Source organism: Platichthys flesus, chromosome 1 (assembly GCF_949316205.1).
Source record: "Platichthys flesus chromosome 1, fPlaFle2.1, whole genome shotgun sequence".
Lineage (NCBI taxonomy): Eukaryota > Metazoa > Chordata > Actinopteri > Pleuronectiformes > Pleuronectidae > Platichthys > Platichthys flesus.
In genome coordinates, this window is record NC_084945.1 from 28,051,278 (window position 1) to 28,062,728 (window position 11,451).

Below are 11,451 nucleotides of genomic sequence, written 5' to 3' on the forward strand. Positions count from 1 at the left end.
GAATTTAATCTCATAATCAAAACACTCTTGCTGAAGTCCTTGTTGTTTGTTATTGCATATAAGACCCACATTCTTATTGCAAGTCACAGCCTGTCCCACATTAGATATGTCAAGATGTGGGTAAATAATGGCTCGGCACTGGACTTCTTCTGGAGCTGAGCAAATGTGATAACCAACAGAGATTAATTTCTGGATGGATTCATCATCCCCACCACTAGGGCCTGGTGTGGGCTCACCAAGATTGATCCACTTTGACCAACCACATTCCATATCATGTCCCCCAGGGCATGGTCCAGCTGTAGGTACCTGGGTGGTGGTAGTTGTTTCTGTTGTGGTTGAAGTAGTTATTTGTGGCTGAGTTGTTGTTGTTGTTTCAGTGATGGTAGTAGGGGTTGTGGTTGTAGTAGTAGTTGTTGGTGAGTGAGTCGTTGGCGCAGTTGTGGTAATAGGTGTTGTGGTTGAAGTAGTAGCAGGTATAGTACTTGGGTGGACAGTAGAAGATGTTGGACACTCACAACATTTGAATTTAATCACATAATCAAAACACTCTTGCTGAAGTCCTTGTTGTTTGTTATTGCATATAAGACCCACATTCTTATTGCAAGTCACAGCCTGTCCCACATTAGATATGTCAAGATGTGGGTAAATAATGGCCCGGCACTGGACTTCTTCTGGAGCTGAGCAAATGTGATAACCAGCAGAGATTACTTTCTGGATGGATTCATCATCCCCACCACTAGGGCCTGATGTGGGCTCACCAAGATTGATCCACTTTGACCAACCACATTCCATTTCATGTCCCCCAGGGCATGATCCAGCTGTAGGTGCCTGGGTGGTGGTAGTTGTTTCTGTTGTGGTTGAAGTAGTTGTTTGTGGCTTAGTTGTTGTTGTCGTTTCAGTGGTGGTAGTAGGGGTTGTGGTTGTAGTAGTAGTTGTTGGTGAGTGAGTTGTTGTCGCAGTTGTGGTAGTAGGTGTTGTGGTGGAAGTAGTAGCAGGTATAGTACTTGGTTTGACAGTAGAAGATGTTGGACAGTCACAACATTTGAATTTAATCTCATAATCAAAACACTCTTGCTGAAGTCCTTGTTGTTTGTTGTTGCATATAAGACCCACACTCTTATTGCAAGTTACAGCCTGTCCCACATTGGAGATGGCAAGATGTTGGTAAATAATGGCTCTGCACTGGACTTCTTCTGGAGCTGAGCAAATGTGATAACCAGCAGAGATTATTTTCTGGATGGATTCATCATCCCCACCACTAGGGCCTGATGTGGGCTCACCAAGATTGATCCACTTTGACCAAACACATTTTATATCATGTCCCCCAGGGCATGGTCCAGTTGTAGGTGCCAGGGTGGTGGTAGTTGTTTCTGTGGTGGTTGAAGTAGTTGTTTGTGGCTGTGTTGCTGTTGTTGTTTCAGTTGTGGTAGTAGGGGTTGTGGTTGTAGTAGTAGTTGTTGGTGAGTGAGTTGTTGTCGCAGTTGTGGTAGTAGGTGTTGTGGTGGAAGTAGTAGCAGGTATAGTACTTGGTTTGACAGTAGAAGATGTTGGACAGTCACAACATTTGAATTTAATCTCATAATCAAAACACTCTTGCTGAAGTCCTTGTTGTTTGTTGTTGCATATAAGACCCACATTCTTATTGCAAGTCACAGCCTGTCCCACATTGGAGATGGCAAGATGTGGGTAAATAATGGCTCTGCACTGGACTTCTTCTGGAGCTGAGCAAATGTGATAACCAGCAGAGATTATTTTCTGGATGGATTCATCATCCCCACCACTAGGGCCTGGTGTGGGCTCACCAAGATTTATCCACTTTGACCAAACACATTTCATATCATGTCCCCCAGGGCATGGTCCAGTTGTAGGTGCCTGGGTGGTGGTAGTTGTTTCTGTTGTGGTTGAAGTAGTTGTTTGTGGCTGTGTTGCTGTTGTCATTTCAGTAGTGGTAGTAGGTGTTGTGGTTGTAGTAGTAGTTGTTGGTGAGTGAGTCGTTGTCGCAGTTGTGGTAGTAGGTGTTGTGGTTGAAGTAGTAGCAGGTATAGTACTTGGTTTGACAGTAGAAGATGTTGGACAGTCACAACATTTGAATTTAATCTCATAATCAAAACACTCTTGCTGAAGTCCTTGTTGTTTGTTATTGCATATAAGACCCACTTTCTTATTGCAAGTCACAGCCTGTCCCACATTGGAGATGGCAAGATGTGGGTAAATAATGGCTCTGCACTGGACTTCTTCTGGAGCTGAGCAAATGTGATAACCAGCAGAGATTAATTTCTGGATGGATTCATCATCCCCACCACTAGGGCCTGGTGTGGGCTCACCAAGATTGATCCACTTTGACCAACCACATTCCATATCATGTCCCCCAGGGCATGGTCCAGCTGTAGGTGCCTGGGTGGTGGTAGTTGTTTCTGTTGTGGTTGAAGTATTTGTTTTTGGCTGAGTTGTTGTTGTCGTTTCAGTGGTGGTAGTAGGGGTTGTGGTTGCAGTAGTAGTTGTTGGTGAGTGAGTTGTTGTCGCAGTTGTGGTAGTAGGTGTTGTGGTTGAAGTAGTAGCCGGTATAGTACTTGGTTTGACAGTAGAAGATGTTTGACACTCACAACATTTGAATTTAATCTCATAATCAAAACACTCTTGCTGAAGTCCTTGTTGTTTGTTGTTGCATATAAGACCCACACTCTTATTGCAAGTCACAGCCTGCCCAACATTGGAGATGGCAAGATGTGGGTAAATAATGGCTCTGCACTGGACTTCTTCTGGAGCTGAGCAAATGTGATAACCAGCAGAGATTATTTTCTGGATGGATTCATCATCCCCACCACTAGGGCCTGGTGTGGGCTCACCAAGATTGATCCACTTTGACCAACCACATTTCAAATCATGTCCCCCAGGGCATGGTCCAGCTGTAGGTGCCTGGGTGGTGGTAGTTGTTTCAGTGGTGTTTGAAGGAGTTGTTGTAATTGGCAGAGTTGTTGTTTCAGTTGTAATTGTAGGGGTGGTGGTCGTAGTAGTAGTTGTTATTGGCTGAGTTGTGGTTTCAGTTGTAGTAGTAGGGGTGGTGGTCGTAGTAGTAGTTGTTTTTGGCTGAGTTGTTTCAGCTGTAGTAGTAGGGTTGGTAGTCGTTGTAGTAGTTGTTTTTGGCTGAGTTGTTGTTTCAGTCGTAGTAGTAGGGTTGGTGGTCGTAGTAGTAGTTGTTTTTGGCTGAGTTGTTGTTTTAGTTGTAGTGGTAGGGTTGGTGGTCGTAGTAGTAGTTGTTTTTGGCTGAGTTGTGGTTTCAGTTGTAGTAGTAGGGGTGGATTTAGTAGAGGTTGTAGGTTTCTCGGTTGTTGTGGTTTCAGTTTTGGTAGTAGGTGTTGTTCTTAAAGTATTAGTTATAGGTGGATGAGTTGTAGTTTTTTTAGTTGTTTTTAGGGGCATTTTAGTTGTAGTAGTTGATGCTACAGTTGGTAAGGTTTGGAACATAGTACTTGTTGGATTCAGCGTTGTGTCGCATTGTACTGTCTTGCAACATTTTACTTTTATTTCATAATTTAAACATATGGGGGGATACTGTAAGCTGTTCTTACACAGGAGTCCTACTTTGTTATTGCAAGTTACATTTTGCCCTAATTGCTCAAGGGGCATTGATTCATAGTGAAATACCCGACACTCCACTTCCACTGGATTCTCACAGATGTTGTATCCCTTCTTGATGATGTGCTTGATGGTTTCATTGTCCCCACCCTGTGGACCATGATCAGGATAGTCCGAGCTTATCCATTTTGACCAGAAGCATGTTTCCTGACAAGGTTCCCCTGTAACATGTTTTGTTGTGGGATTTTCGGTTGAGGTTGGATGTGGAGCAGGCTTTGTTGGACATACACTATAATCACAACACAGAACTCTGACTTGGTAGTTAAAGCACAGGGCCAATGGCCCAGACTGGTCTTCATTTCTACACATCAGCCCCTTAGCTATATTACATTCCACAATCTGTCCCACATTGTTAATTGGGACATTAGGAAATTTCTCAGCTCTGCATTCGATTTGACTTGGCTTATCACATATCTTGTTTCCAGCCCTTCTAATCTTTTCATAAGTTTCGTCGTCTCCTCCTGGAGTTCCCAGTGTGGGGAAGCTGGAATCATACCATGGCGACCATACACAAGGATTACAAGTGACTGTAACTGGTTCTGTAAACACACATAAAACGGACAATGATTAAGTAATAAATCTTGCGTTATATAGCTGATTACTGTATGTCTTAAAATCGAAAAATGTTTACCTGGACCATACATACCTGGTGTGGTTGATGTAAAAACAAATGTGGTTGGAGACTGACTAATTGTAGTTGAAGTCACAGTGGGCAATTGTGTAGTTATGGCTGGTACTGGGCATGGGTAAGACTCCTTGTCAATGGTGCCATTTGTACCACATACTGCTGTCATGCAGTTACCATGTCCATCTGTTGTGTTATAGATTGTTTTGCCAAAGGGATATTTGTTTCCATGATATGTGCAACTACAGGCTGTGAAAAGAGGAGATCGTTAATTGACATTTTGACCTCACATACACGTTTTTTAAACCAATGATCACTCCAAGTCTTTGCTTACCTTCAGTATCGTATCGACATATGATGGTCATTGAACTGCATGTACTTAAAGAGAGAAAAACATAAAGTCAGATTAGATTATTGTGTTTAATTTGTATTTGAAAATCCCACAACATTACATTGCATCGGTTAGCCCATGGAAGATATGCAAAACCTACCATGTATAACAGTTTTTGGTTGTTGGAACTTTGTCACCGTTATCATAGTGTTTCCCCTCTTTATCATAGCAACCACATTGTTCTTTTACGACACACGTCATTGTATCCTCATCAAAGTATGGCTGAGCAGTGGGACACTTGGGATAGCAACCTAATTGAAAAAAACAACATCTATTCATACATTGCAAGAGAGGGTACTTTATGGCATTTTTTTTAAACCAGGAATAGCACCATTTGAAAGTGGTTAGAATTTCATTTACCCATTGAATTGTGGTGGAATGATTGATATTATTAAGGAAATTATGTTATGTAACGGTAAAATGTACTGATGTTATCAATTGTCAATCTTGCTAATAAATTTCATTAACAGATGAGGTCAAGTTATAAAATCCTTATCTTGTACCTTCAAGAGGAGGTATCTGTGTGGAGCAGCTGCCTGAAGGGTTCCGGCAGGTTTTCATACAAGGAGAACCACAAGGCATATAGTGCCATTCACATTCACCAGGGGGATTGTAGTAATCACAGAAGAGAGCTGAAAAAGAGAAACAACGAATCCAGTTTGCGCATTTGTCAGGCTGGATCTGATGGCCTTGATGTGTTGGTGTACATAGCCTTATATTTACCTTTGTACTTGACAGACATGGTACTTTAGTATGAAATCACAACATTGAAAATGTCATGACAATCATTTTGATGTGATTATTTAGCTAGTTTTGTGTTATGTGAAATTAACTAAAGTAAACATAATTCGAATTGAAAATTAGCTCACCAAGAAATCTCTCATCCTCGTTACTTACGGCAGATTTTAGGGGTTCTCCATCGTAGACAGACACCAGCTTGATTACACGATTCAGCATACGCAGCCACAGCAGTGCAGAAACACTCGCAGTCTCCACCAGTGTCACAAGCACATGAGTCGAATACACATGCTTCATAGTATGGTGTAGGATCCACCTGCAAAGTGTGTTGATACATTTGGTGAGTTCAGTTTAGTGTTTAGTAAAGAGTAACTCTACGACACAAAATGGAGGAAAGGTTGCACTTCCGTTTGTTGACATGCAAATAATCTAGTTTTTATTCTACTGCATTTACTGTATGTAGCTGGTTTAGTCAGTGTTGTGCAAGTTCACACAGAGTTGGATCAAAGTGGTTTATGTTTATCATTCACAATTTGCCCAGTTCTCTTGGAACCCTAATCAACAAGGTAATATACAAAATCAAGTTTTGAAGTATGGACATGCCAGACCTTTTTTTTTTACATGTGGGAGCTCAGCTGAGCGCCCATGACAGCAATATCCCCCAAAACCAGACACAATTCAAATATAATGCACATCGAGCAAACACACAAAGCGGGTACCAATGAACATACTACTGCTTAAAATACAAGCCGACAACACAGATTGCAACAGTATCTTTGCCATCTTTCTACGACCAACACTCAATGAAACCAGCAGGCAAACAACAGCAAAAAACAAAGATCCCATCTGAGAGCAACAAACATAATTCACATCTTTCCTCTGATGTTTGGTCATGATAAGTTTTGTTTTAATCCATAATGCTGGTAAACTCCAGGGTGAATACTGCTACCTAATGTTGTTCTTTTTCTTCTTCTCTCAGTTTAGTGGTGGTCTCTACTAAAACCTCTCTAACTTTCCTGTGCGACACTATATTAGCATATAACGTAAAAAAGTGTACCAGGTGCTTTGGATTAATCTGTGCATTTCCTTGCACAGCTTCAGACATTTGTGGATGCCTATGAATATGTACACATATTATCAGCGTTTTTTAAACAAATGAGATCTGTCATTGTGTCCATTTAATATATTGTATGCATTTATGTGTATGAATTGATGACACATGGGATGTCTTTTGGTGTGTTTTTTTATGGTTTGATTGCTTTGACATGTTGAGATGGGCATGAAGGAGGACTCTGGTTTGATGTATAAATGTTGAATATTTTCTGTTTTTCTATGACAATGGTTATTTTGTGAGGCCTGATCATATTCATTGAGATGATGATGCGTTATGTGTTTTATTACAGTTAATTTTGTACTTGCCATAAATACATCTTTGCAGTTTTACCCATTTATAATGAATGTGATTTGGTGGCTGACCTGTGGCCACTCCCTATTTAGAATGGCTGTTCATTAGCACAAGATATTTGCCTGATGAAGGTCTAGTATCTAATTAATCACTGATTGCAAATTGAACAGTGTGCGGGAGCTCTTTTCATAGATTTTGATCTACTCCTCGCTCTCCTATGCACGTGTTCTGCCACATGGGGGTGCAAAGCCTTCTTTAGTGTTAGAATATCATGTGGCTCAGAGAAGTTGTGCTATGGATTGCCAAAGATTATGTAAACAACAACTTACAATAGAATGGCAGGTGGAGAAGACGTCACTCTGTATGATGCTGCACTGTTTCTTGGCCCACGACTGTCTGTATGGGTTGTCTGTGCAGGGGCTGTTAATACTCGGAGCATCTGGGCAGCTTGGTAAATCCTTCCAGCTGTTGCCAAACACCAGTGGGCTGACAACCATTGCATGGCACCTTGTAGTGAAGTCGTTATTTGCATTGTTGTCATAGCTGCCACAAAGCCCACACACCCGACCCTGAAAAAAGAAGAGCTCATTATCTCATGTTGTTAAACACAAACAAAGCTCATGTTTTTTCACATTTCGACCATAGCCTTGGTTCATTTACACCGAGGTTACCTTATATTTTGGGCTGAGCTTGATGAACAAGGTGGTTTTCCTGTCCCACATGAGAATGAGTCCATTGTTGGCTTCAATTACGAGGTAGTTACCCATAGTGCTATAACGGAATGGAGTGGCCTCTTCATTTCCACTTGAAAGCAACCTGTAGTTTCCTTCTGTAAGAATCAGTTCTGCACTCTGCACAAAATATAAGGCAAGGATTATTGGTAAGTGTGTGTGTGTGTGTGTGTTGACATTTTATCCTTGTAGAATTAAATCAACACAATATTTTGTAGTGTAAGATGGAGACAGGGAGTGGCTGTACCGGAACATCCCTGCTGAGTATGGGCTATAACTTCCAGATCAAGACTGATAAACTGGTGATGTCTAACCTACTGGACGTTCTGGTGGTTCATCAAACAGCAGACAAAGGCAGTTGTGATAGACATAGCGATTCCTAGGCAACCGTAACATCAAGTAGTAGCATATTATGTATTACATAATACATAAAGTATAAAGCAGTAGGATGTGACCAGGAGTGAAGTGCTGAAGTTACAATAGGTTCGGATAACATAGAGGATAATATATACATCTACAAGTATCTGGGTGTCCCACATGAGAACACAAGATCAGTCAAAACTAAACACCTCCAAAGGGAAAGACAGGTGCTAAGAAGCCAGCTCAATGATAGGAATATGACCCAATGTCTCAACCTGTAAGCCTGTTTAGTCATCTGTTACCCACTTGGAATAGTAAGCAGGCCACAGGAGAAGGTAGATGACTCCAAGCTCAAGACACAAAAATCAAATTGCATGGAGGGTTCCACCCAAAGTTCAGCACCAAGTTAGATATGTTATATGCTATTATGAGAAGTATAGGAGAAGAAAAACCTAATGTTGCAAAAAAAGAGCAGGCTCCACATTATTATGACAAGACATTAAACATTTTTCGATTTATTATGAAACTGTGGCAAGACAAATTAGAATATGGCGGGCAGCCATAGTCGAGATAAATATTGGGAAACACTGTTGACAGATAGAGGAAGTGGGTGACATGAACGACATCATAGAGGCAGCTCAAGAACTCCTAAGAACTAAATCAATAAAGGCTGCTACAGGAGACAAGACTCAAAGGGCAAGCTGTGCAAAGATAACACTGAGACTGTCCAGCACACAGTAGCTGGGTGTAAAATGAAATTTTCTACAATGCGACTGAGAGACTTAACAAAGTGGCTGCATGGGAATGTGTACAGGAACATCAGGAGAGCCTATAAGTGCTGATGGGACCCACAACTGAAAGTGGCGGAGAACAACAGAGCTTTTTAATGTTTTTTTTTCTTATTGTTTACCTCCAGAAAGATCTTGATGGTCTTAGAGCAGGTGGTTCCTGTGGTTCCACACGGAACATTCTCAGTGATCACTCTGAAAGTTCCATTACTCTGAGCGCTTCCACAGTAGTCCTGAGGAAGGGGACACCCACACAGGCACACACACAAATAAGTACATTATCTCTTTATTCCTGATGTTCACCCTTATATTTCATTTTCATTTTTAATAAAATGTATATAAAATCTACATGGGCACTTTGAAGAGTGCATCGACTGCCAATGCCCAACAGTCAATTCCTGGATTCGCCCACTGATGTTTAATGATTTCTATTAATCTGGGCCCTAATGTTTGCGTAATGCTGCAAACAGAATGACAGGCTACAACCTCCCTGGCGGAGGTAATAACTGCTTCAAGCCAAAGAATATTATCAGCCTCTAGCTGTACATATGTACATAAAGCAAGGATAACGTTTCTGACAGAGCATACCTGCTCCACGCCAGTGGCAACCAAGTTGAATGAATGTTTGTTTTGGATTTTGGAGTTGATAATAATGATGTATTACTATACACACACAAAATCAAGCAAGGACATTTGAGAGAATGTCTTCCCTTTGATTCTGCTCAACATACTAATCCCCTTTAGTGACAGCTCATTCGTCATACATCTATCTTTCTGATTTTCAGCTGTTTTTCTGGCACAGTCATACCTGAGTGAGAACGTATTCACAGTTGCCATCAAAGGTGAAGCGCTTCTGATCGAAGGTCATGTAGTGTCCAGCACCATACACAGAGCAAGTCCCATCACACTGATCGGTTGTACAGATCCACTTTCTGTCTTTACAAGTGCTGTGAGCAGATACACAACAGATGGAATCACGATTATAAATGGCCTTTTTGTGTTTACATGTCACAGGGGGAAACCTGTCACGGCTTTCTAGCGTCAGTGTCTCAATCTACTTGTGATTCACTTACCAGGTGTTGCAGTCCACCCTGGTGGTCTCTCCAGGCTGGTAGGAGATCCCATTGTGATCACAGAGACAGGCCTCTGGCTTGATGCAGTGTCCTTTACCATCAGATACCAACCCAGGTGGACACATGCAGCCAGAGACACATCCTGTGGTCATCTGGAAAGGAAAGTTCAAATGTACAGTCCACAGTCAGCTTTCATTTCTGCTCCAGCAGAGACAATGTCTTACAACCAGTATAAACTATTTATCTGTGCTCGCATGTAAATAAATCCTTTATGGTGGGGAACAGGTGACTCACACAGGCCATGTCTAATGTGTTGCAGCTCATCTCACACTCAGTTCCTTTTGCAGCGGGACCATTAGCAGAGCAGTTGAAGAACACCATGGGAGGAGCACAGGTTCCTGAGAAAAGACAAGTCTGAAATTAATTTACTGTATTTCTAAAGTGAAGTGCATTTCTAACCCTAACCCTGATTCCTTTCATGTAACTTACCTGATTGTATTTCTCCAATGCAGCTGAGTTTGCCCTTCTTACAGGTGCTAGTGTAGAAATTACAACAAATATACATATATGTTAATACTCACATTGTGTGCGATTCGACCATGTATGACCAATTAGGGAATTTGAGGTAATACAAAGCTATTGTGCAACTGCTTTAAAAACAACTATTTTCAATGCAAAATAGCCTAAATCTGCTCAAAAAGTCCGTCATTAAGTCAGTTTTCAGCCTAGTGTCAGCAGCTTTCAGACTTTTATCTGTTTTCTTCTCACCTCCTCTCTGTGATCATTAAGATGATATTTTTAACAGCAGGCACTTCAACATTGATCACTTCACTCAGAGAGCAAATCAGCAGATGCTTTTCTGATAAAGAGAAGATAACTGAAGGGGTCTGTAAAGTCAGTAAAACTGGTTAAAACACCACCTCTGAATACCTCACACCAATTATTTTTGATCGAGCAACCTCCAATGCGGAACCTTCATCATGCAGTTATATGAAATTTCTTGACCAATGTTGTAATTTCATCACTATGTCTGTCACTGACACTTCCTGAACCTGCTATTTTTGCTTATCTGGGAAAAACTAGTGAAATATGTAATTTTCATACCACATGACTCCATCCTTGCTGACCACCTCTCCAGGAGACACCACCGAGCCTTGGTCGTAACAGGGACAGGCCTTAGATGGGACACATTTCCCAAAGTCATCCAGGTAGGTTCCCTCTGCACAGATACAGCCGTCAATGGGGGGGAAGGAGATGTGGCAGCTGAGATCTGTGGTGCTGAGGCAGCGGCAGGTGCGACTGCTGGCCGTGATGTTGTAGGAGTAGACCATGCTGCTCGGGCAGGAGCTGGCGTATTTCCCTGAGGAGGACAAAGCACAGGATCAGTGAAAAACAAAGTATTTTTGGTATAGTGGTACAGCAGCATTTTATTTGTATTTGTGGTTTCATGTGGGGCCACCCTGCAGGACCAAGGCAACAGCATGATTTCCTACAGGAGATGATTTTTATGTGTTTACTTCTATAAATATCAACATCGGGTATCAGCACTCCACACTTTCCTGTACACTTTTGTTATCAAAATGTGGCCCTGTGTTTTTGATTTAGTCTGCACTGGTATGTGCTGCAGATTCAACAAGACCGATTTGGTGTAAATTAAACACATCGGCAACTATGGAGTGTTTTTATGTATAAACATACTGTTTG

General features: G+C 41.6%; 1 protein-coding gene across 1 annotated transcript in view; it reads right to left on the reverse strand.

Annotated features, from left to right (window-relative positions):
• The window catches only part of LOC133957972 (mucin-5AC-like), a 37,060-nt gene that overhangs the window by 16,448 nt on the left and 9,161 nt on the right, over positions 1–11,451 (reverse strand). The window contains exons 17-33 of the mRNA XM_062393010.1: positions 10,852–11,107; positions 10,237–10,283; positions 10,042–10,145; positions 9,748–9,899; positions 9,483–9,621; positions 8,797–8,907; positions 7,467–7,646; positions 7,125–7,364; positions 5,550–5,706; positions 5,156–5,284; positions 4,753–4,903; positions 4,596–4,639; positions 4,283–4,510; positions 3,135–4,169; positions 2,444–2,903; positions 2,325–2,394; positions 298–2,178 (exon numbers count right to left, since the gene is read on the reverse strand). Coding sequence (XP_062248994.1) covers positions 298–2,178; positions 2,325–2,394; positions 2,444–2,903; positions 3,135–4,169; positions 4,283–4,510; positions 4,596–4,639; positions 4,753–4,903; positions 5,156–5,284; positions 5,550–5,706; positions 7,125–7,364; positions 7,467–7,646; positions 8,797–8,907; positions 9,483–9,621; positions 9,748–9,899; positions 10,042–10,145; positions 10,237–10,283; positions 10,852–11,107 — 5,384 coding nt within the window. The remainder of the gene's footprint in view (positions 1–297; positions 2,179–2,324; positions 2,395–2,443; positions 2,904–3,134; positions 4,170–4,282; positions 4,511–4,595; positions 4,640–4,752; positions 4,904–5,155; positions 5,285–5,549; positions 5,707–7,124; positions 7,365–7,466; positions 7,647–8,796; positions 8,908–9,482; positions 9,622–9,747; positions 9,900–10,041; positions 10,146–10,236; positions 10,284–10,851; positions 11,108–11,451) is intronic.